The 27566-nt window shown below is 34.9% G+C and overlaps 2 protein-coding genes across 2 annotated transcripts; both read right to left on the bottom strand.

The window, feature by feature from the left end:
• Positions 1–485: 485 nt before the first annotated feature.
• LOC133289393 (protein VAPYRIN-like) lies at positions 486–2096 on the bottom strand. Its single transcript, XM_061487313.1, has one exon. It carries the CDS (start codon positions 2094–2096, stop codon positions 486–488), a length of 1611 nt encoding a protein of 536 aa, XP_061343297.1.
• Positions 2097–11795: 9699 nt separating this feature from the next.
• On the bottom strand, positions 11796–16564 carry LOC133289417 (disease resistance protein RPV1-like). The gene is made up of 4 exons (XM_061487346.1): positions 16077–16564; positions 13902–14973; positions 13507–13809; positions 11796–13419 (listed from the first exon to the last, which is right to left on the bottom strand). The coding sequence occupies exons 1-4, from the start codon at positions 16562–16564 to the stop codon at positions 11890–11892; spliced, it is 3393 nt and encodes a 1130-aa protein (XP_061343330.1). The 3' UTR covers positions 11796–11889.
• Between the last annotated feature and the right edge of the window lie 11002 nt (positions 16565–27566).

Here is a 27566-nt window from a genome sequence, read left to right as displayed (position 1 = left end):
GAAATCGATAGATTTTTGAATACCAAAAGATTATTTTTCCTTTGTTTAAAATCTTGATTGAATACACTGGATTTGGACGGACTCTAAAATCCTAATCAAATACCACATGATTTTTTTCAATCCTTTAAAATCCTGATGGAATACATTGCACTTCATTGGGATTAATTTCCATCAAACAACCAAACTTCAGTGGGACCAGCACTTCAGTTGTTGATTTTTTTTACCTTGCTTGTCTTAGAGTTTTCATCATTTCATTTGGAATTTTCTATCTAGTTCATTCACAAGTTCTATTCACTTATTTGATAGCATTTAATATTGTTCATAAACTTTAACAATGATATGTATTGCAATAACTAATAACCAATGGAAAGAACATGTTTGACAAATCTACAATTAATTTCCTGCACAAGTTATCCCCCCAAAAAACCAACAATCATCTCAGTTTGAATACTAAATTTCATGAACCAAATCATGAGCAATACCAACTAAAGCACAGCCAAAGCCGTTGAACGATCAAAGCTACCCCGAACCTCTCCACTTCTTCCTATCTTCTTCTTCTTCATCTTCATTTTCATCTTCATCATTTTACCTTCAACTGGAATCACTGCAGGTTCTGGCTCTACCACTTGACCAATATTGTCCCCACTAGCCCCACCATTGAGAAGTACCCTAGTTATCCCAACATAATGCAAAGACTCTGCTATCTGCAACGCAGTAACACCTTTATTGGTTCTAGCCTCAACATCTGCACCCTTCTTCACCAACACCTCTGTCACATCACCATGTCCAGACTCTGCAGCACAGTGCAACGCAGTGTAACCATCTTCATCCTTTGCATCCACATCTATCCCTTTCTCAAGAAGAACACGAACAGCATCTATTCTTCCCTTGAAGCATGCTCTATGTAACGCTGTCCATCCATGTTGGTCTCTTCCATTAATGGCTGCACCACTCTCAAGCAATCTCTGTAATGTTCTAACCTCACCCTTTCTCGCTGCAACGCATAAACTGTCCCCAAACCGAAGCGCATCGAAGATGCGCGTGTGTCCATTCTCTGCTGCAACATCATATGCAGTCTTGGCTAGTATGTTTCTCACATCTTTGTTTGCACCCTTTTGGAGCAAGAGCTTGACCATGTTCTCATCACCAATGGCTGCTGCTATGTGTAGAGGGGTGTCACCATCTCTTGCATTGCGTATATCTGTTCTTGCACCGTTTGCCAGTAGGAGTCTAGCACAGTCTCTTCTACGCTCTTCAACTGCAAGGTGTAAAGCTGTGTTGTTATCTTTGGTGAGTGAGTTAACTTTTGCACCTTTGAGTAATAAGAGCCTCAAAACTTCTAAGTGTCCTTCTTTTGCTGCTAGGTGAATTGGTCCCCATGTGGATGATTCTGTTCTCTCTGTAACGGCCTTGTGAGCTAATAGAAGCTCAACTATTAAGGCTTCTCCTGAGGAAGATGCTGCTTCAAGTGGAGTTGAACCAGAACGGTTTCTTGCTTCTATATCTGGCTTGAATTCTAAGAGTAATTGAACAAGGTCTGGTCTTCTTTGTGAAATAGCCAAATGGAGTAGTGTATGGCCTTGTGAGTCTATTGAGTCAACGGGTTTCCATGTTGGGTCACAGCATTCAAGAACTTCTCTTATGTCATCCATTGAGCCATCTGCAACAAGTTGAGCCAAGATGGGTGAGCCTAAAAACATGATTTTGATGCCACTGTCAATGAAGACTTGTTTTTTCTTGGTGGTGAACCAGTCATTGGGGACTGCTTCGAACATGGAGGAAGGTTCTTTGATGGTTGCTCCAGGAACAACCACACTGTGTAGGAGGAAACAGTCCTCAGAATAAGGATAAGAGTGTGGGAGATTAGAGCCTTGTGGGAGATGATAAAGGATCTCTATAGTTAGTGTGGCTAAAGGGGATATGATCCCTGATTGAGGCTTCACTGTGTAACGGGTCTTGATCAATGGTTGAAGCCTAAAGGCCACTGGCATGGTGTACATAACATTGCGTAAGGTGATTTGGCCATGACATTTTTGCCCTGGTTCAACCCTTATTGGGACTATGTTTGATGGGTCTAGTCTTATGAGCCTGTCCATGTTTCTGCTATAGGCTTAGTCTTTTGTTGTTTCACAGTTTTCTGATCTATGTTTTATGGCTGATTCTTTGTGGGTTTGGAAAAGTAAAAGCCATAAAGGTGAAGAGCAACTCAAAGCATCGAAGTGAAGGAAGGTTTGGTCATTTGGTTGCTCTATTTTAATTTTAAGGAAAGGAAGAGGTAATGGAAAAAGGTTACGAGGGTGCCGGCTCTACATTGAGCTTGCCAAGTGTTGCTGTAAAAAACAATGATGACTTGTTCTATTCGGCGTCTGAAACTGCATAACTAAGTAAAACACAGTTGTGTAAGTTAAATGGATCATAACCAATCCTTTATCTTGTTATAACGCATCACTATCAGTGTAAAGGGCCAATATGTTATTAAATGGGACTTTTGCTTTTTTATTAAGAATAGTAAGTGACATATTTGGTGGTGGTGGTATTATCTAGCTGTTTGTTGCCACAAGAATGTATAAAATTATAATGCTGCTAAGATGCCTTTTTCTTTCTTTCTTTCTTTCTCTCCTTGTTTTTCTATGCATTCCAAGAAAGTCACATTTTGAAAATGAAATTGTTTATGAGTTTTAGTCTTAATCGGATCAAGTAGTTATGATATTTGGTTTGGCCTTTTAAGAAAACATTCTAGTGTGACCAACAAGAAACATGAATTTTATATACCAAGTCTGAGTGCGCAAGGAACAGCTTTGGGGTACTTACCTTTTCTAGGCCAGCTATAGTGACACCCATAAATTATAAAATACCGTTATATTGATTTCTTGTTAGTGTTGCTAGTTGAATTTTGTCTTAACTATGATGGATTTCCTGGTAACTATTTGCAACCATACACTCTTTCATTTGGTTTGGGAGGACCAAAGTATAAGTAAATTTTTGGTGTAACGAAAGTAGGTATTTTCTTACAAAAAAGAAAAGAAAAGAATAAGAAGGATATAAAAAGAAATAATCATAAAAATAAGGGTAATATAACTGATTTATTTTTTTATATTTAATAAATGATGTGTTATTTTTTTTTTCCCTTCATATTTTGGTATATTTGTATTACCAAAAATATTTTCCCAAAGTAGAGATCCTTCTCTCTGCTTGGTTTTCGGCAATTCAGAATTGCTGGCAGTTGGCACCGCACAAGTGCACTGCCCCCAACCTTTGTTTCTAGATATTGATCAGGTCTTATTTTTGGGCTAAGAGAATCTTCATCAGTTATACTGCTACCTATTGTCGCTATTCTTTATTAAGCTGGTAGTGACAGACAAATTATAAGAAGCATAAACATAACTCAATATTGGGTTTACAATTGTTCTAATTGTACAAGTCATTTCACTTATATAAATTTAAAAGAAACTTAAGTTTGAAACTTCATAAAGAGTCACTAAATTAAGATAGACCACTGGTATTTGTGCATAACAATAGAAATATGTAGATAGCATAATTCTAGGAGCCTAAAAAAATAAAAGCGCTTCACACAACTCTAAATAAGGGAATATATATTAAAAAAAAAAAAAAGCAAAGAAACCGATGTGCCGAGAGGACCAACGTTTCTACGTTAAAAAATAAAATAAAATCCAGTGGAAGTTTTATTATTAAATTTTTTTTATCTAAAATATTAATAATAAAAAAAAAAGTACAGACAGTTAGGTTTTAAGAGCACTATTGTTTTTCTCCCTACAGGGTTTCGTGTCCGTGCCAATAATAATAATATTAATAATAATAATAAACTGATTGATTATGTTTTAAAATCGTAAATGGCTGAAATCAAAGGAGTACAGCATTTTGCAATCTGGGCATTATTTCTTACAATAATAGAATTAGTTTAATAATAAACGTGACTTATATCAAATCATATATATTTTTTATTTCTTACGCATAGAAGTTTAAACTTCATTAAGTACTTCCCCAGTGCTATGGAATTATTACTTAAATATGATTGAAATATTCAAGTATGTGTAAGTGAAGTCCATGTGGATTAAACATGAATTAATGAGGATTATATAAATGTAAAATATCCATAAATTTATAATTTTAAAGTTTTCGGTTGAAATATAGTATCAATTTGCTTATTGTGATTTGTTATTTGGTCCATTAGTAAAGTTATTTCTTACAAAAGAGTTTTGAGTCTTATGTTTGGTGTGACTTCAATAGTTATTGTAATTTGTTATTCGATTTATTGGTAGAGATATTCCTTAAAAAAGGGTTTTGTTCCCCCTTAATTACCATCCTAACAAAAAAAAATTACTTAAAAATAAGCTGTAGCTTGCCTCTTTCAAAAATGGGAAATAATACTCTCATGCCACATGAGATTACATTATTTTCCTACACAAATTCGTTTTCCGTGCCAATTAATTTTTCTTTTTTTTTTTAATATAAAATATGGGACCCACATTTAACTTCTCTCTACTTTTTTTTCTCTCCTACAACATAAGAAAACTTAAACCCTTTAAAAATTTCTAGGTCTCAACCAAGAGGCATGCATGATGCATTAAGCTTCAATTTCCCCTTTGTCAAGCGGCAAGTGTAAATAACGTTTCTTATTTTTATTTTTATTTTGGGTTGGTGAGTATATTTAGTGCCTATTTGGATCCTCTCTTATTTAAGCTAGAAGCTACTTATAAGCATAAGCTAAGCCAAACATGTTTTGGGAAAAGCTCTTATAACGAAAAGATCTTTTTTTATAATGAAGAAAAAGCTGAAAACTAAAAGCTCTTAGGAGGAGCTTTTTTTAAGCTCTTATTTGTTTTTCTTGAATTGTGTGCTTTTTTTTAAATGAAGAGTGATAAAGATAGAGAGATAGTTTTTTTGAAATATGTGCTTTTAAGTAATTTTTAAGCTAAAAATGTTATGTAATTTCCAAACAGCTTTTAGTTTCTTTTTTAAGCTCTTTTTTTAGCTTTAGCTTATAAGTAGTTTCTAGCTTAAAAATAAGATGATCTAAATAGGCTAGTGTGTTGAGAGGTCTCAAATTTGATATTTTGCAAATTATTAGAAAATATAATTAACAATCAATATTAGGGGTGTTCATGATCTGGATTGGAAGAGTTTTGGAAGCAAAAATTATCCGATCCAATCTCTTCAGTTTGATCATATAATCGTTTATTTGGTTTGGATTTTTTTTCAAGTCTAATCCAATTCAATTTTATTCGGTTTGGATTGGATCAGTTTTCGATTTTTTGAAAAGCCTAAAATTTGTATGATGATTTTTGTGCAAATAACACATCTTTTATATGTATCAACTTTGTAAAATTGGAATGATGATTATTGTGCAATCTAGAAGCATCAGTAAACGATAATCTAATTTTCAATATAGTAAACAAAAAGTTGAATTACCATCTTTTACCTCCAATAAAAAATTTATAGTGTGGTTGACTGAGATACGGAGTAATCCAAATTTCATTTTAGAGGAGTTGCTATAAAACAATAACCTATGCAATAAAAATATACAATGTATCTTACCAAAAATAACAAACATAACATAGATAAGCACAACCCACTTTCTCTAGCTTGATGAGTTAATGAATCTTGGGTTAGAATTTTGCTATATGATTTTGGGGCTATGATTGAGGAAAGACCCAAGTAGGTAGAGGGCATGGTTCAGGAATCATTGAATCAGTTTTCATCAACTAAACCGAAAACCCATCCAATTCAATTAAATTTTGTGATTTTTTTTTTTTCAGTTTTTCGATTTTCGATTAATTTAATTATCAATTTTTCGGTTTGATCACCGCGATTTGAATCGATTGAGGAACACGCTCAATCAATATCATATAGCAATATTTACTTTAGTCTATTTCTTTTCATTTTTTGCAAGCTATCAACACACCTTTTGTATAATATATCATCCAACAGAATAATGTTTTTCCCTTCACCTTTTTGAAGGGTTTAAGGTCATTTAATAATTTTTCAACTCTTGAAATGTACATGGCTTTCAAATTTCAACAACTTATAATATATAACAAAGCAACTTAGCTAATTATATATTATATTTTTTCAATTCCCTGCGTGTTGAAAAATCACACAGGGTTAATACTCTATGCATTGTCTTCCTTTCTTAAACTTTTGAGTTTTAATTATTGGCTGATTACAAATGATCTCTCCCTTTCACTAACACCGTGGCTCTCTATTCATTGGAAACTGCAAAATCCATTTCGTTGTGGTGAGAGTGATACTATGCAACTGTTTTGGTTTGATTACTTACAGTTGTACTTGTTTTGACGTATTACATGGCTTATGGCAAACGCCATAAGAAACAAAGATTGTATCTTCTTGTCGAGGAAAAGATATGGAGTAAAGAATATTTTGAGAACTAAATTGTTTCACGAACGGGACAAATACTGGTCCTCAATAGCAACTTAAAATTGGGAAAATTAATAAGAAAAAAATTGGGGCAGGTTATATTTATTATCTCCTCAATCTTACAAATCTTACTATTATTTTTTAACCGTTAGATCATATCTAAATTAAGGAATATTCTATGTTTTGATATGGTATTAATTTTAGAAGTACAATGGGTATTATTATATTAAAATTGGAGATTGTTTTTTATACGGATACCTTACTAATAATCTGAATTTGATGTTAGACGATCAATTTGTTTCCATGCATAAAGAGCAAGAGCCGTTCTTGGTGTAGGCATAGACATAACCGCATGAACCCACATTTGATCATCTGATTTAAACTAAGACGGAAGAGATAGAAACAGATGCTAGGTGTTATGTCCTGGACCGTATTGCTATATCATATGGTATGCGCTCAGAGATATCGTAAAATCTGGTATGTATTTGGCTTATAGTCAATGTCTCAATTACTGCCCACAAACAATAGGCTTATAGCCTAAGACGTGGGTGTGTGCACAGTGTTGGCAGCAATAGTAAATAGGTTAAAAGTGTATACCTAGGGTCTTTAGCCTCTTATTTATAAGGGTTACCTCTAGGGTTTGTGTGGAACTCCCAGTTGTAGAAGGATTCGGCCTCCTTTCTGTTGAGATAAGGCTTCTATATTGTTAGGATAGTTGAGGATTTATCCTTTGATAGATTCTTAGGTGAGTAGTTACGATACGAATAATATTCCATAACAATAGGGATAACCAAGAGAGAAAAAGAAATAAGAATGAATCTTGATCTGGAAGGAAATATTATTTTTCTAAAGGGAAGTATCTGTTTATAATTTTTTTTTACAAATTACACTAAGTATGACCGGTCATACACTCTTGATTAGTGTATGACCGGTCAAACTAACGTAGTTTGTAAAAATTAATGTAATTTGTAAATAAAAAATTCGTAAATATAACATTTTTTTTTTAATCCTTGATCTTCAACTTGGAGCTATTATTGATATCATCAAAACATTTTCAAAAATTATTATTATATTTGATGCAATCTTGGAGCAATATACTCTTTCAACATGAGTTACATGACCAATACTTTGCACTGATAAGTTAAGCTCATTATAGGGGTTAAATTTGTGTAGGCCTGAAGTGAGACAAATGTCTCTTTACTACACCTAATCCCCTCCCATACATAGGCAGGTGAGGGTGGCTGCCTCACTCACAATGGGACCCATAAGGGCAAAACAACATGACTCACACCAAAGCATCTCCAACCCTATAAAGCCCCCAATTCTCTCTTTCTCTCCACACACACACATCCCGAAACCCACATCTTTGCCTCCCTAGATCACCGTTATATTGACATAGTCTACCCCCCCAAAAGAGGAATTCATACTTTTTTACAACCACGTACTGAAGCCCACATCTTTGCCTCCCTAGATCACAGTTACATTGACATAGTCTACCCCCCAGAGGAATTCATACTTTTTTACAACCCAATTTAATACATTGAAATAGATAATACAACGTTCAAAGCCATTCAATAAACTCTCATGTTAAAAAAAAAAAAGGAAAACATGAAATCTTCATGAATACATTTGATCTCTTGACATAATTACCTTATATCCAGATTAGTTCTGGTAATAAACAGCAAAATTATTGATCAATAGCAATAAATATTATTAAACTATAATATTTGGGGATTAAAATAAAATATAAAATATTATACAACAGTCCAGACACAGCGTCTCATTTGGCTCCAATTATGGCAATACTACCATGCTCATTATACTTTTAGCTACCAACTCCACTAACTCTCTTTTGTTATATGATTTGGGCATTCCTGGAGGTGAAGGGAGTGGCCGAGGATGTCGATTTGCAGTCTTCCAAGCTGCAAGCTTTGTTCTTTTTTCATGAAAGGAGGTGATTGCCTAAGAGAAGAATTAACAAGATTAACCTTTTGCTTATATAGCCCATTCAATTCCAAAGGAGTGATGAGATAAGTTATATCAACAACATTTTCAAAGATATGGGAGGGAATCAATGTCTTTGACCACCCAAAGACTTCTCCCCTTACTTACACTTGATACATATATTGCATCCCTCAAATATCCATAGGCACCATAGAATACCAATAAGCAAAGATCAGAATTCTATATTGTAACGTAACGCCCCGTCTGCAGCCGGTTAATTAATATTCATATGATAATAAGTGCAGCATACTTTTATAATTTAAATACGGAGCTAACTGGTTAACTTTTTCTTTTTCCTTATGTATTGCAAACTTTATCACTTCTATGGCCAAAATAAAATGGATGACATTTCATCTGTATTTTGGACCACTAGGACATTTCCCACCCCTTTTCATTTCCACCTGATTAGCAGTTTGAATATATCTCAATCATAACTCAACATAGATGAAACATATTACCCAAATAATGTCCATGATGTTACTTAGATAATCACATCAAATACTCAAAAGAGATGCAATTAAATAAGTAACATAGACCTCAGTGTACATCACTAACAACACATATACAACTATCAACATGGCATAGACATCCCCTATGCTCATCAAAAGAATACATGGCATGTACATCTCCAAAGAATAACATCATGTCATGTACAAAATGAAATGTCAATCAAAACATGACTATCAGGTCAGCTAGTATCTCTCCTCCGACCTCTTGTCACGCGATGCCTCATAACAATCAGCTACTGTACCTAAAATGATAATCCGCATAACGCGGGGTAAGATGATAATCTCAGCAAACTAGGGGTCCTTGGAGGGCTCCTCCACCTCCAGGTTCATTTTAGGCATAAATAGTATAAAATAATGTATGCATAAGAATATGTATATCAATGAATGTGTACAATAAACAAATTCTACTGGCTAGAGAATATAACAAGTATGCATTACGCAAGGAAACACTATTTTCCAACATACCGTATGAGAAAATAATGTCTCATACTATACATAAGGAAATGCCGTCTTATGTCTCACACAAGGAAACACCGTCTTGTGTGGCACACAAACATACATACATATACATGCAATATATAACAAATCATTTTCAATATACCATATTAAAGAACCATCCTCCCTCGGAGCCTGGTGGAACAAACGAGGATTAACCCCAAGGACCGAAAGCTTTCTTGTCAAGCAACGTCCTCCAATATACTCCTAGTATCCAAGAAATCACAATACTTTCTCAATATCACAACCTATTCCAAAATGTGAAGACAATCAGTGTATGAACTAACCTACTACATTCAAATCGATATTCTCTTTTATCTATTCATTTAGTCTGTGCTTTAACTCATTTAACAAGGACCCGTATTGTTTTCTTAAGGTTTCCCTATCTTAAGTAATGTTCACTTTTTACTTTGCTTTCTCAACAACACAAAGTCTAAATCACACCAAGCCGACCTATGGTCAAGGCAAGAGATGTGTTCATCATTTAATACACACACAATGATTAAGTCCATGGCTAGACAAACTACTCAAACATACTATATTGTTCATTATCTCAACATTTTACTTATCCTCTTTGAAAGTTTAGAGAAAAACTAAGTTTCTCAATCCAATGGTGCATCCAATGGATCCTTCTCAACTATTGAGTCTCCTTGCTCAATTCCTATTGCGTCTGCCACTAATTAATTCTGAACTCTTTTCGCACTAACTATTTAGTTTAAATATTTTAAATTTCGAATTAAAATAAAATATTTTTCATTCATTTGTTTTTTTTTTTTCGTTTTCCATCTTATCATTATGAGCATTGGTAACTCCTATTTTTATGAGGATTCCATTTATATCTCATTTATTTTAGGATTAACTATATCCCATTTTTATTAATGGAATTGGCAACTCATTATTAACATCAGCAATTAGACTTATTCGTAATAGGTACATAGTTACTGCTATTTTTTTGTAGTTAAATTTCAAATTTAAATTATTTTTTATCATCTCTACATATATTTTTACAATTTTTTAATTTTTCATTTAATCTATAATTTTATATTATATTAAAAAAATTTACGTATATATTTTTTTCCACTGAAAAAACATTAAATGCTCAACTCTTTTCCTACCAATCAAGTTCAAAATTCAAATTTAAAAAGTTTGAATTTCAAATGTTAAATATTTTTTCACACAATAGACATAATATTAAACATTATTAATAGGCTTAACAATTTTTCATTTAGAAAGTAGTGGGAATCATTAAAATAGTATGTGAAATACTTAATGGCTAACATCTTTTTACGATGCAAGAGTTGGATGGTCACTGAATAATTATTCATTTTTATACTGATTAAATTTTTATATTTTTTTTACAGATGTCATTTTTTATTTAAATTAAAAATTTAAATTCTTTTGTATATTTTTTCATAATTTTTTATTTTAATTATACATATTTTTTGAAAAATAACATTTTATATTTTAATTTATAATATTTATATTGGTTATACATATATAATTAAAATTTTATGTTAAAAAAATTTAATAAAAAATACTTGTACGAAATTTTTTAAGGAGTATGAACGATTTCCTGATATGGACTGAAATAATTTATTAAGGATAACATCTATCTACGTTTGCCTATAAGAATAATGATGCAACACATGTCTAATATTTTTCTAGTAAATAATGCAACTGAGTTTACCAAATTGGAAGGTCACTGGTTACTGAATGGTCATTCATTTTTATATTGATTAAATTTTTATAATTTATTTTTTCATAATGATAGATGCCATTTTAAATTTAAAATATTTTGTATTAATTTTACATATTTTTTAATTTTTTTTTCTTTAATTTATAATTTTATATTGGTTATTACATGTTCATTTAAGAAGATGATGAAGATAAACAGACAAAAAAGAGAATAAACATTTGCACAAAAGCTAATTACTAAATGAAAAGACCCAAAAACACATATCCTATTACGTCTAATATTGCAAAGATTTGTGATTTTTTTCAATAATCTAAATTGTTATTTTTTTTCTTAAAATTAAATATTACTCATTTTTTCAAACATTTAGAAGTTGAAAAATTAGAAGTTATCTTGAAAAGTGATCGATGGTGGCAGTCAACGGTGTTCAAAGGTGGTCCACGGCACTGGCAACCTCTGATGACGGTGGATCTTGCGGCGTTGGGTAGATCAGCTTCTTCTCATTCCGTTGATGTACATTTCGATCAAAATGGTCGACGAAAAACTATTTTGGTTGAGGACGGTGGTGGCAGACAGTAGCCGAAAACTGACGACGGTGACAGTTTTCAGGAAGATTTTTAGGGTCTTGATACATTGTTGAATATCATAAACAAGGAGATTTATAGGTAATTCGTGTGTCTCAATAACACAGTAGATAGTCTATTATATAACTTAAAAGAAAGAAAATTTAAAGTGATATACATGATATGTGACTTCTATACTACTATTCTAAACTATTATTTACAACATTCACTAAGAAGCTTTGTAAAAAGTATATATTGGGCACACTCCACACTCTTTGATTGTGATATCGGGATGTGGCTCACCATTTCGATTACTTTCAACAACGAATTTGAATGATGAGTTGCAAGTGGCACTTTGTTTGGGAAAGTAATCAACTGATTGACACCATACGTAAACATAATCAGAATTCAATTCTCTAGTAGCTTTCCATTTCAAACCAATAAATCCTCTGATAGGTTTAAGAGATGCAGAGTACATATTTCGATGTGTGTTAACATCTTGATAGCATCTGATAGAAAAAGTGCCTTTACCTTGATTGGAGGAGAACGGAGAAAGTACTACACAGAAAACATAAGTCACTATCTCTGCAGGTCGATCAAGTTTAATAGTCATGAAATTCCTTGGTGTCCAATTATCTCTGGAGCATTCTGGAAAGTGAATTTTGACGGCCTTTCCCAAAATAGAGGAAATTGAATCTTCATCCCAGTTCATGCAATTTCCAAAATAAAATATTTTCAGTAAATCCCACAATAAATCACGGTTAGTGGCATCTAAAAGTTCAATTGATTGTGGAAGCCATTGAAGAGATCGAAGACTCTTGCATTCACTTAACTCAAGATGTCTTAAATTTATATTTTCCCTGATTCTGTTAGGCAAACTCTCAATATTGTTTCCTTCAAGATGTAACTTTGTTATTGATAGTGGAAGCTCTGGGAAAGACTCAAGCCTCTTGCAATGACTTAAATCAAGAAAGCTCAGCTTTGTAAGTTGCTTTATGTTTCCAGGCAAACACATGATATTGCTTCCGCTTAGATCCAAATGTGTAATGAATTGTGGAAGCTCTGGGAGAGACTCAAGCCTCTTGCAATCTCTTAAGCGAAGAACTCTCAGCTTTGTAAGTTGCTTTATGTTTCCAGGCAAACACTTGATATTGCTTCTGCTTAGATCTAATGAGTGCAACAATGATAATACACTAATGTTGTCAGGTAACTCAGAAAAGTCACTTCCCACGTTCAAACAAAGATGTGTTAAGGACTGCAAGCCATCAAAAATGTTACGTAGCTCTTGTTCGTAAATCCTTAGTTTGGGGCAATTGTAAATGAAGAGTCTTTTAAGATTTCTCAAACCTGATAACCCATCTGGAAGTTTCTCAAGTTTTGAGCCATCGAGTGTGAGACTTTCAAGTCTCCTGAGATGATTAATAGCTGAAGACAATATTTCAATGCTTGTGCACCAGAAATTCAATTCTCTAATTTCCTCCGACGACACCGAAAATTTCTTGAGGCTTGAGCAGTCATCAAAGAAAAGAAATTCAAGAGATTTTAAGTGAATCTCACTTTCAAGACTGATCAAACTTTTGCACCGAGATAACCGCAAAGTAACAAGCGAGTGGATAGATAACACAGATGGATGAATATGACACAAACTTACACAATCGGAGAGCTCTACTGTTTCAAGATTTGTCGACATAGAGAAATCTGGGAGTTCCATTAACCTTGTGGATCCACGAAGGTTTATTCTCTTTAGATTCACCAAATCCTGTAACAGTTAAATGAAAGTCATGTAATGGGAAAATTCTCATATTTCAAGTAAAATATAAACTGAAATGCATACATATATATATACCTGCACTCCATCCCAAAGCTTCTCAAGGTGGTTGTCTGGCATTGAAAGCTCAACAAGCTTTTCCGTACAAAACATTAATGGAAGAGACTTTGAAAGGTATCTATCCCACGCGAGATACCTTAATTGATTAGAAAATAATTGGACACCTGCAGCAAGGGACAACATACTACAATCTCTAACACCATACGGCAAATATAATTTCAGATATCTTAGATTAATCATGTTTCTGAATGTGTCAACACTCAAACATAGATCTCTGATTTGGGACATATCTAAATTTATGCCTTCAACTTTATCAGTTCCCTGTCAAACAAACAAAAGAATACTAATAAGTAATCAATACCTTAATATCTGTATTTTTTTTCTTGAAAGAAAAATAAGTGTCTTTTTCTTACCCTGTTATATTTCAATACATCATAGACGTCCTCTGGATCCCACAATCGGCTGCGTTTTCCAGGATCTTTGATAGATTCTTGACGAACAATCTCCCGACCCATTTCTTGTATCAAGTCATGCATCTTTACGAAATCATGCTCTATAGTTATAAGAGCATTATCTTGAAGATTTCTTAAGCCAATACGGGGATTGAAGTCATTTAACAGGCTCACGACATGCTCTTCACGTTTTCCCTTCAAAAAGCATGCAATGTCTAGAAATATGTCCTTCTCTTGATCATCTAATCCTTCATAGCTCAATTGTAACTTACTTTGAATTTCATCATCGGGAATCCTTTTTAATTTTTGTAGTTCACTTTCCCATTCATTTTTAGTTTTTGAATGAAGAAAACAACCTACAACCTTTAAGACTAATGGCAAGCCTTTAGCATAAGCAATTGCTCTATTTGATAACACTTCGTATCCCGTTAAAGGATGGTTGTGTTTGAAGGCATTCAAGCTGAAAAGTTGCAGGGAATCCTTTGGGTTCAATTCCTTAACATGATGTATTTTTATTTCATCAACTCCTTTCCAGAGGAGGACATGCATGTTTCTGGATGTAATGATGATTCTACTACCTGATCCAAAGCATTGAAGTTCTCCATCCAGATATTCTAATTGCTTTGAAGAACTCACATCATCAAGCACAACGAAAACTCTTTTACGAGAAAGCCTTCTCTTAACAACAACGGATTCCACATTGATTTTTCTCTCATATTCCTCTAGAAGCTTGGAAACGAGATCATTGCGTAGTGCGTGTTTATCTTTTTCAAAATTTTCCCTTATATTTTCCATAAAACACGATCCTTCATATTGAGAAGAGTATTTGCCAAATAACCATTTAGCAATGGTGGTTTTACCTATGCCACCCATGCCCCAAATTCCAATGATTTGAAATTCTCTTAATAATGATTCAATAGGTGCAAGGTTTTCATCGGTCCCAAAAGGGCATTTTGATTCCCTTGGTGGGTACTTGGATTCCAATTTTTCCAAAACCTCTTCGACAATCTTTTGAATTAGTGTCTGTTCGTCCCTAACACGTGCCAAATAAAATTTAAAGTGAGTGAAAGGGTAGAATTATTGTATAACACTTAAAATAAAAAATCGAAATATAAGACTTCATCAATCTCATGCCACGTATATTTTTGTTTATATTTTACTTCCATATAACGGTAGTTTGTGTTATTTAAAATTCCTTTTTAAGATGCTTTTGAGGGTGTCCATATTTCTAGTGCGTGGGAGCTGTGCATAGGATATTGTGCCTCCAAGATGATGCAGGTTAATAAAATGCATATAGAGTTTCTTATCGATCCGAAAGGATCGAGAATGTCAAACCGGATGTTGGTAATTACATTTAGGATTAGTATGCACATGGGGATATATGGAAGAGACACAGTAATGAGTAATAAATCATTGTGAAAGAAAAATAACAGCGTTGCTAGAGCATGGGATGTATATATAGTGACAATTAAAAAGGTAAAGAGCATAAGGAATGTACGTATACATGGATGACATTTGTGGCCTTTGTTCTATTTTTTCTTTTTTAACATTATTCATTGATTCATCAATTATTCGATTAGTTCTATTCGAGTCGGGTAAAATCACATGGGTGGTAAAACTCTACCTACCAAGTTTTAACACAATTCCTAGAAATTTAAACTCCTGGAACAATCGCTTTGCCATATGATACATGTGTTTGGTGGTCCTTCTACTTTTTTGTCCTTGGTTTAATTCAAGTAAAATAAAATCTTTACCAAGCAATTGATGTATAAGATTCTGATGTAGCTAGCTAAAGCTATAATCAAGTTGTGGACTAGTGGCTATAACGAAGGTTAGATGTACAATCATACATTATGTAAGCAGTAATAGCATCTTTTAACAATAAAAATATCCTAGAACTAACATTAACTTCTTGCTATTAGGGTGTAATCAGTTTTGCATAAAGAATTCTTCACTATGTTGTGCAGGTACGGGTAATGAATATTAATATGAAACCGTGTAAAATGCACGTGGTAGGAGCAAGTCAGGGTTGATGTCAATTTCAACTTTCAAGAAATGAAAACAAAGATATTAATATCTGTTGATTGTTAAGCATCATATGAAAAATGAACTTGTAAAAACACAATACTTAATTACCCGTATTTTCTAGAGTCCCACCCAGCTAGATTGGCTGCTTCAAACAGAGCTTGTTTCCACTTGCTCAACTTGTCTTCGCTGAAATCTCTCTTGTGTTTTTTGAAGGCTTTCTTGTAACTCCCTCTCTGGTTCCGCACATTTGATGGGTCAATTTTATAGAAGACAGGTATCACATCCTGTCCCTTGTTCCTGCATTCGAGTATTTTAAGGAGTTCATCCAAGCACCACTTTGAGGAAGCATAATCTTCTGAGAAAACGATGACCGATATGTATGAATCTTCAATTGCTTTGATAAGTGCTGGTGAGATCTCATCTCCTCTCTTCATTTCGTCATCCATGTATACTTCGATCTGCTTTTGACAAATAGCAGAACGAAGGTGGCTTGTGAAGTTGCTCTGAGTGTCCTCACCTCTAAAGCTAATGAAAACATCATAAATTTTGGGATGAAATGAAACAGCAGCATAAGAAGAAGAAGGAGGAGGTGCCATGTTAACTAAGTCTTCGTCAACAATAACACTGCTATCTTGTTAAGAAGACTAGCGAAAGAAGCTTTATATAGGGTGCGTGGACCAAAAACTCATTCCTAAAATATAATATTTATGTTTCCTGTTTATATATTAGGGAAAATGGTTTGTCTTTTTTTTTTTTTTTGAGTTAACTCAAACTTAATTATATTTTTGAGTGAGTTAATTGATTCCCCTTGTATTCCTACAAATTTTGACTCTTTAAATTGGTTATGGGATGATTTGTATTTCAAAGCATGTAAGATGTGTCTTGTTTACAATTATATATTCGAGAAGTACATAATTATAATATTAAAGTTATACTTTTTTATTATTATAATTATATACTTTTCAAAATATATAACTATAAGTAATTAAAAAAGACACAATTTATATCAATATTAAAAAATTTCTCTATATATTATGACGTGTGAAGGGGATAATGGCCTTTTCTCTTTCTTAGAATACATAAATAAAAAGTACACAATTTATATCTACAATCTATGATGCACGAACACTGACATGGGACACAAGACACGACACGACACGTCAATACATTAATTTTAAAAAATGGCATATTTTGACACGTTGGGACACGTTTTGATATTAAATAATATTTTTAATATATATAATATAATTTATATTTAATACATATAACAGTTTATAATAAGTCATATAACCAATCAAATATTCAAATTTCATAGCATAAATATAAAAAAAACAATTTATATCTACAATCTATGATGCACGAACACTGACACAGGATACGAGACACGGCACGACACGTCGATACATTAATTTTAAAAAATCGCATATTTTATTACAAAAAAATGCATATTTCGACAAGTTGGGACACATTTTGATATTAAATAATAATTTTAATATATATAATATAATTTATATTTAATACATATAACAGTTCATAATAAGTCATATAACCAATCAAATATTCAAATTTCATAACATAAAAATAAAAATAAAAATAAAAATTCGTACCTTGTTAATTTTTCATCTCAAATTTTATAACAGAAAAAAATTGATTTATTAATCGTTTTTTTATATTTAGTTAATAAAATAAAATTAAGACTAAAAAAAAATGTCCAAACGTGTCGGAATGTTGACCACGTGTCGGAAAAATTGACTGCGTTCGGAAAAACATGTAGGAATGTGTCGAAGAGTTGACCGCGTGTCGAAAAGTATTGATCGTATCGGAGTGTGTCAATGTCCGACACGGTTTTTTTTTTTTTTTTTTAAATGACGTGTCCGGCTATTTGAACTCTTACAATTTCAATTACATAAATTTTTTGATGTAGGGAATAGCGAAGAGGACAGTGAAGTAAACAAAAAATAAATAAAAATTGTACACTTAATCCGTCACTACTTAAAAACCATATAAAGTTTTCCCTTAAGGGCGTTTGGCAGAGGAGAAAAAAAATTAAACTAGGCAAATTTGATTAGTGGGGAAATGGAGAGAAAATGATTTTGATAGGAAAATTTAAAAAAAGTTGGTTGGTAGGATGAAATATTACTGAAAAAATTGAGTTAAATTTGTTGAGTCTATGTTTGGTAGAGGTAAAATAATGATGGGATAATTGGTTAAAATAACGAAACTAACCTTTTTAACTTTTGAGTAGAGGTAGAAGAGCTTAAGGTAATTTCCGTCTACTGGTTCATGCTATTTTTTGGTTGCATGGGTAAACAAAAAAATACCACATTGGATATGGATTTCTGAAACAGTGGAAAACAAAAAATTTTGCAAAGAAAACACAAAGACTAGGCAAACAATTTTCCTAGTTAAATTTTGTTAACTCCTCTACCAAATGTGGGCAAGTTCAAAATCCAAAGTAGGTTGCCTAGTTATCTCTATAAAAAATCTCTACCAAACACACTCTAGGCGTGAAGGGGATAGTGGGCTAGTGGCCTCTTTCTCTTTAGGCGGTTTGACTTTTCCCGGTTTGCCAGCTATTTCCTGGACGCGTTTAAAAAATTGAGGGTGGTGGCAATTTTTAAGAGATACGTCAGTGATTCGAATAAGATATACAATTTCATGTTTATTTCAACCCACTGACGGACTTACTCATGCGCAATTGTCCGCACACCTGCGGACATAAAAAAAAAAATTTAAAAAAAAGTTTTTGATGGCTGATTCTGGTGACGGCAAGTTGCGAATGTGATGTATGTGGGGTTGGTTCTGTGGTGGCTGATTCTGGTGCTCGAGGTGATAGCTTAGATGCAAAGCAGAAGGCCAAGGAAGCAAAATAATCAGGATGGAGTTGTGGACACGAAGACAGAGCAGAGAGACATTTGGGTTGATGATGATGATGAGGTATGAGGGGTGAGGGTCGTTGTTATTGATGATGCTGGTGGGTGGGGCCTTGAGGCTATGGTGTGCGAGTGTGTTTGTTTCGTGCATGATGTCCCTCGCTTCAAATCAATGTAAGCAGCGAGAAGCACCCCTTACTGTAACTATTGCGTCAACAAGTCTCGCCATTTATTTTCAAAACAAATTTCAATGATATTCTAAGGTTATGTATGTGGTGGTGGGATAAATCTGTGGTATCATTGTTAGGAAAAAATTGTACCCGATACAACAGTGATATCAAAGGTTGATCCGTGGTGGTGGCCTTTTCTATATTGTAATAGATTTGTTGATTCTTGATTATTGTTTTTTATATTAAATTGAAGGTTTTTTTTTATTTATTTTTTATTTTTTAATGCATTTAAAATTGTCTTTAAAAAAAATTCGGAAACCAACTTCCCTTACTAAATATACACACATAAATAAAATTTTTTGGATCTGCTATTGTTCAACTCATATTCATATTCATCCGGTACTTTTTATTATTTTTTTGGTGATATTCATCCGGTATTTGTTTTAACTTTTAACTAGAGAGCGATCCCAAAAAATCGTGCAAATTCGTTTCAACTTTCAACTATATTTAATATGAGTTTAGTGTTTGTCATTTTAAACTACATAACTTTGTGTCATTTTTAATGAAACTACGTCGTTTTGGTGTGTTTTGTCATTTTCTCTAATTTATAAAATTAGAAATAAAAAGAAAATGGAGGAGAGAGAATGTAAAAATTTACCAAAACAACGTAGTTTCATTAAAAATGACATAATTTTGTGTCACTTAAAATGACAAATATTTTTTTCATTCAATATAGGTTGGCTTTTTCTGTAGTTACTGATAAATTATCTGCAGTAAGTCCAATACGACGTTATTTTGGAGCAGAAATCATGGTGTTTTTGTAATTTTAATTTATTTCATGATTATTTTAGTCTTTATAATTATAATTTCCTAATCTTCCAATCCCAAAATGACGTCGTTTTGAAAATAAATACATATAACTTATCTGCATTAACTGCAGAAATATTTTTCTGATTTAATATTCATTTTTATTAAATTATTAAATATTAAATATAATATACACTACATAAATTAAAAATATATTTAATATCAAAATGTGTTCAAACATATTGAAATTTAATATTTTTTAAAATTAACGTATCATAATGTCGTATCCTATCATATCCCACATACCGTGTAACATAGTTTATATTGATATTAAATTTATATCCACGCTAATCCAAATTATCCTTTCTTAATATATCAATAAAATATAAATATATCTAAACGCAACTGGCAGCTGTTAAATGATATTAAATAAATAAAATTATTTATTAAGCCGATCATGAAATACATGTCATCCTAAAATAGACATACATCAGCGACTGCTTAAATTCGGGATGTTCCTGTTACAAATTTTCGGGAGATATTTAAAGATAAAATTTATCATCAAAATAATGGTGTTGTGTTCCCTTATTTGTTGTGTTCATTCATTTATCTGGAATTAAATTTGAAAAATCAATTGTCAAAATAAAAATTAGGTAAATTGCAAGTTTTTTGAAGGTCTGAAATTGGAGATGAAAAATGTTGTAGCTGTTAAAATAAAGAGATTGCATTGCTTCTATTGTTTATCCTAGTTCACGTTACATTTTTGGATTGTTTAATATGCTTTCCTAATATGCCTTTTGTTTGTCTGATAATTAAGATCAATTTCTTAAGCAATAACAACACTTGAGAGAAAGCATTCTCCTATAGGACACACTTCTCTTTTCCACTAGAATAATTTTGAAATGAAAAAAAAAAATATGTCTTAATTTTGTTTAGTGTGGATACTTAAACACATCATTCATGGGTGTAATGACCTAAAATTATTTTAATACATCAAAAAAAATATGGGGTCGATTTAAAAAAAATTGAAAAACTTTTTTTATTGTAGACTGGTCTTTTAAAATTTAGATTAAGGTTTGGGTGTCTAATTATACTCCGGGAAGGACAAAAACTTAATCTCACCGCAACCCGATACATTCATTTAAAAATGGTTACCTTAAATTAGTTGCACATATCATAATAATTTTTAGAAATATTTGCTTTATTCCTAAAAAGATAAATATGATTATTTAGCATATAGGAAACTAAATCATTAAACTTTAATTTTAACTTGACAGAAAGAATTCTACTCCAACATTCCTTTAGTGCAATGAAGAGCTCAAAGCTACTTCGTTCTTAAAAAAAGAACGTGGGTTTGTTAATTTAAATATTTTTGGTCCATTAAATTTGGCTATTTCAAATCATCAAACGGTCTTGGCTAAGCTGCTCGTTAAATAAAGATAATTTTAGTATTATTATATTGACATAAAGTTCATGATGAGCTGTGGATCGCCAAGCTATAAAGAGACCTAAAAGACCATGGGACTAATAAGTCGTCACAACTAAGTCTCTCTTACGAAAAAAATTTAACGTTATTATAATTATGAATTCAAATTGCCATGGATCATCAAAGTTGTCACGATTAAGACATTCCTTTTATAATAACTAGTGCAGTACTCGTGCGATGCACGGAGAAAAAAGATCAAAAAATTTGTCGACGTCTGTCGTCGGTTAATCGCTAAAAGAAAGAATCGTGTTAGTATTTTCTGCTATCTAGGGAGGTGAAAAAGCTACAACACTCAAATAGAGCTTTGTAAGTATCTACCACAAACAAAATTATGCAATTAAGAAACATAAATTATTATGCAAATAAAAATAGTTATATACTCTATAATTGATTATTTTCATATACAACAATGCATACAACATTAAAAATGATGAGATACAGATTGTCCTACCAAAGAGAAATCATCAAAAAAATGAGGAAAAGTTCTTGCACTCAATACTATCCAGAATAATTATTAGCAGTGGTGGATACGCTCAATCAACAATAACATATGTTCATATACAACAATAAATGCAGCAGGAACAGTGATGAGATGCATATTGTCTTACCAAAATAGAAATGGTCAAAAAATGAGCTAAAGTTGTTCCGCCCAATACTATGTGTAACACCCCGTGTATACTCGGAATAATATTAACATTACATCGTATTAAGCGGTGCTTAATTAAAAATGCGGAATATTCTTTTTCTTTTCAATTATGACGTCATTATCAATTACCAACTTGATTACTTAATCAATTTCCTAAAATATTGCCTGTATGTAAATTGCAATAAGACATCTACTGAAATACCTCAATATATGGATAAAGTGTGTATCTAAATCACGGCATTACATCACGTAATCCGGACAATATCCTGATACATTATTACAACCCCAAAAGACTCAAGACATAACAATACTATGTGTCATGGACAATCCCCATGCTCACCAAATAAACATAGTAAACAACAAGTCTCAACATAAAACTCCATAAACATAAACTGAAGCTATAAGCGTAAACAACATGCAAATCCAGCATCCAATCATGGCAGCATAATATAACAGCAATCTAACTCAGCTCTGGCCTCCTGCCGCCTGAGGTCTCAACATTACCTGACCTTGAAATAAGCATTCCCTAAACGTGGGGTGAGATCTCTAAACTAGAAATCTCAGTAAGACAAGGGGTCCTCAAGGATCTTCCACCCCAAGCTCACTTACATGTGCAATATAAGTTCTAAAAGCATTTATATCATTATCAGTTCCAAAACTATGTAGTGCAACAGATATCTATGGCATGTGTGTAATCACTATCTACTGGCCAGAGAAATATAGGAATACGTCTATTCCCTACATGTAGTACAAGGAACACCGCTTGCACCTCACCCCCAGCCTCACCATCTTGTATGTTCTACATACTCAGGCTTACCGTATAGGTGGAACACCTCCATGCATATCAACAAGGCACTAACATATAATAGCTCAACAGCATTTCCAAAACATCAAAAGCATGTAACACAGCATGCATATACCATATCCCCATGGGACATGGTGGAACCACAACATGGCTAAACCGAGGACACGAAAGCTTACCTCTAAGCTAGCTATCCAATGCCACAAGCTCCAAGTCCAATCACAGCAGATCACAATCTGATATGGACCAAACATAAATCAATAAACAGGTACCACATGCATACAAATTAAAAACAACGTCTTCCCATTATGTTTTCAAGTCTTAAAGCTTCTAACAAAGCCACAAGCCCTTAATCCCAAGATTCTGGCTTAGTCCATTTAAATATAGAAGTTCAACTTCATCAAACTAGGGTCCAAAAACCCCCAATAGCCTACTGTACACACAGCGCAGCTACTGTTCCACGAAATCCCAGAATATCCGGATATTCCTCGGGACCATATCCGGATATGCAATATCCGGATATCTCACTATCCATATCCGGAAATGCAATATCCGGATATACAGATTCACATGTCCGGATATCCAATATCCGGATATGCAAAAATCACATATCCGGATATCCAATATCCGGATATCTGTTCGACAAATATCCGGATATTTCACGACAGAATGCAGTTTCTGCATTTTCGTGAAGATATCCCTTAAAGGTTCCCTTTTTACCGATTTTAAACATCTAATCATGCATTTCTAGGCGTGTTCAACATTACCCAACAACAAGTTATCATCTTTTAGTCATTAGATGCATCAAGGTACCATTTTTAAGCCTTAAAACTCAAGTTAAAGGTTGATATAACATACCAAGGCTCAAAACTCAGAATGGAGATGCTCTTGGAGCTCAACACAGCCCCTCAAGTCTGACTCAAGGAAGATGCACGAAAATGGCTTCACAAAGGTTGGTTCTTTAACACAAAGGTCACCACTTGGACCTCCAAAAACCAAAATCAAGCTCCTCTCAACCCAAAACCAACAAGTCAGCAACCAAACCTCCCTCACACAGACTTCACAACTCAGAAACAACACCACAATCCCCTTCCCAAAGGTGACTCTCCCTCACACAAGTGTTTCAGAAGAAGGAACCACAAAGAACAAGGAAGAAATGGCTCCAAGACTCTCAAGGAAGAAGAACACAACAATGGAACAGTGCCAAGGTGCACTCAACCACCAAGTCACGTATAAAAATTTGATCCTAGGGTTTTGTGCCCATAATGGGAGTATTTATAGCTCAAACACACTTAAACACACAGTATTAACTTTAATTGCTACGCTTAGTATTTTAATCCCAAACTTTGGATTATGAAACTACATAATTTTCTAAGATTTATCATATTTTTCTTATAATTTTCTGAACACCTTTCTGGTACGCGCTTTTCAAAGCCAGTACCGGTTTCTAGCACCAGTTCTCATTATTTGGACTTGAAACTCGTTTTACAAGTCTTACATATTATTTTAGTAATTATCATGCACTTACATTAATTTTCTGAGATACTTTTTCGGTACGCATTTATATCGACTAGCAAAACGGTATCTGCACTTTTCTTCCGAAAAGCGACTTTCAGCATTTTTAATCACTTATTATGATTATTAAGCCTCATAAATAATTATTAGGGTCAACTATGGAATCATTTCCTATTTTTGCATAATTAATTAATTAAATACCTTAATTAACAGTGCGAGTTCTTACATTCACCCCACCTTTTTAGGATTTTGACCTCAAAATCAGAAGCATACCTGGTCGAAACTCGGGGTACTGCCGGAGAATCTCGTCCTCACGCTCCCAAGTACACTCCTCAGGAGTCTTTCTGGTCCACTGCATTTTGACCATCGGAATGATCTTGCTCCTCAGCTGTTTCTCGCCACGATCGAGAATTCTGAGTGGTCCGACAGGAGTCTTTAGGTTCTCCCGAACCTCCACATCATCCGGTTTCACCACGTGCGAAGGATCTGCTATGTACTTCCGAAGCTGAGACACGTGAAACACGTCGTGGATGTTAGCCAGGTTCGAAGGCAAGGCAAGCCGGTAGGCAACAGGTCCTACTCTACCAAGGATCTGGTATGGCCCAATATATCGTGGGCTCAGCTTCCTCACTCCGAGTTCCCGACCTACACCGGTGACAGGTGAAAGTCTCACAAACACGTGCTGACCCTCACTGAACTCCAGCGGGCGATGCTTGATATCATAATATCTCTTCTGGCGATTCTGCGCCTGCTTCAACTTTTCACGGATCATCTGGATCTGCAAGGTGGTATCTTGGACAAAGTCCAAGCCAAAAAGCTCCTTGTCCCCAACCTCAGACCAACAAGTAGGAGTCCGACACCTCCTATCATATAGTGCTTCGTAGGGCGCCATGCCCAGGCTAGCATGAAAGTTGTTGTTGTAAGAAAACTCAACCAACGGAATGTACCTATCCCATGCCGAGCCCTGCTCCAACGTGCAAGCTCGCAACATGTCCTCCAAGGTCTGGATGGTCCTCTCAGTCTGTCCATCAGTCTGAGGGTGATAGGCGGTACTCAATCTCAACTGCGTACCAAAAGCCTCCTGCAGCGCCTCCCAGAACCGAGATGTGAACTTCGGGTCCTTATCACTAATGATACTCTCGGGCACCCCGTGAAGCCTCACAATCTCGCGGACATAAAGCTTGGCCAACTGCTCTGCAGTGAAGCTCACCTTCACTGGAAGAAAATGGGCAGACTTCGTCAGTCTGTCCACAATGACCCAAATAGAGTCACAACCCGCCTGAGTCTTCGGCAATCCCACCACGAAGTCCATGGAAATACCTTCCCACTTCCACTGTGGTACTTCAAGAGGTTGAAGTTCACCAGATGGTCTCTGATGCTCAATCTTCACCTTCTGGCAAACCAAACACTTGGACACAAAGGTAGCAATATCTTTCTTCATGCCCGGCCACCAGAAGTTCTTCTTCAAGTCTTGATACATCTTAGTAGCACCAGGGTGGATAGAAAACTGACCCTTATGGCCTTCTGTCATAACCTCTTCTGTCAACGGGCCTCGAGGAACTACAATCCTCTGCTGAAACAAAAGCAATCCATCCTCATTCCAAGACACACCGTCTTGGTTCTTCACATAATCCAGACACTCTCTCTGAGCTTGTGCCTCTTTAATCTTTTCTAGCAGCTCATTCACAACATCAGATGCTTCCAACTCGAGAAGTACACTCTCACACGGAGCGGTCACTGCCAAGTTTCGGAACTTCTCAACCACATCAAAGTTACCAAGTAACAAATTGGATGAACTACTGGATTTCCGACTCAAAGCATCAGCTACCACATTGGCCTTGCCAGGATGATACCTTAGCTCAAAGTCGTAGTCCTTTATGAACTCCATCCATCTCCTCTGCCTCATGTTCAACTCCTTCTGGTCGAACAGGTACTTCAAACTCTTGTGGTCACTGAATACCACAAACCTCAAACCAAAAAGATAATGCCTCCAAATCTTGAAAGCAAACACAATAGCAGCCAACTCCAAGTCATGAGTAGGGTAGTTCTCCTCATGAGGTTTCAACTGCCTCGAAGCATAGGCGATCACTTTGCCCAACTGCATCAACACACAACCTAGCCCCTTCCCGGAGGCGTCGGTGTAAAGCTCAATCTCAAGCGCAGGATCAAGAAGGACCAACACAGGAGCAGTAGTCAGTTTCTCCTTCAACTCCTGAAAACAGACCTCACACTCGTGAGTCCACACAAATGGAGTCTCCTTCCGAGTAAGGCGAGTCAATGGCAAAACCATGGTGGAGAATCCCTTGATGAACCTCCGATAGTAACCTGCCAAACCCAGAAAGCTCCTCACTTCCGTAACTGTCTTGGGTCTCTCCCAATCCAGCACGGCCTCAATCTTATTCGGATCCACTGCAACTCCCTCAGCAGAAATAACATGCCCAAGGAACTTCACAGACTTGAGCCAGAACTCACATTTGGAAGGCTTCGCATACAGCTTCTTCTCCTTTAGCACTTGCAGAACAGTTCTCAAATGCCCCACATGCTCCTCCTCCGTCTTAGAGTAAATCAAAATATCGTCAATGAAGACGATCACAAACTGATCCAGGTACGGCTGGAAAATCCGGTTCATGTAATCCATGAACACAGCAGGTGCATTGGTGAGACCGACCGGAATCACCAAGTACTCAAAAAGACCATATCTCGAGCGAAATGCGGTCTTCGGGACATCCTCCGGCTTCACGCGAATCTGATGGTATCCGGACCGGAGATCAATCTTGGAATACACACAAGCACCCCTGAGCTGATCCAACAGATCATCAATCAGAGGAAGGGGATACTTGTTCTTGATTGTCACCTTGTTCAGCTGCCTGTAGTTTGTGCACAATCGCATTGTCCCGTCATTCTTCTTCACAAAGATAACCGGTGCTCCCCAAGGAGACACACTCGGTTTAATGAAATCTTTCGCTGAAAGATCCTCAATATGCTTCTTCAGCTCTGCCAACTCTGGTGGCGACATCCGGTACGGAGCTAAAGAAATCGGCCCCACACCAGGCAACAGATCTATGGAGAACTCTATCTCCCTCTGTGGCGGAAACTCAGGAATCTCCTCAGGAAACACCTCAAGGAACTCCCTCACCACAGGAATGCCAGTGATATCCTCCTGTGTACCACTCACCAAACCTCCCAACATGGCATAACCAAATGCCCCTGCTCTCAAGGCTCTCCTATCCTGCAGCAACGAAATGTACGGCGAGGAACTGGTTGTGGAATCACACGAAGACAACACTACACGCTTGGCA

This window comes from Gastrolobium bilobum, unplaced genomic scaffold (assembly GCF_033153095.1).
Source record: "Gastrolobium bilobum isolate Gb01-03AN ecotype WA unplaced genomic scaffold, APGP_CSIRO_Gbil_v1 utg3711, whole genome shotgun sequence".
NCBI lineage: Eukaryota > Viridiplantae > Streptophyta > Magnoliopsida > Fabales > Fabaceae > Gastrolobium > Gastrolobium bilobum.
This window is presented reverse-complemented; position numbering and strand designations above follow the sequence as displayed.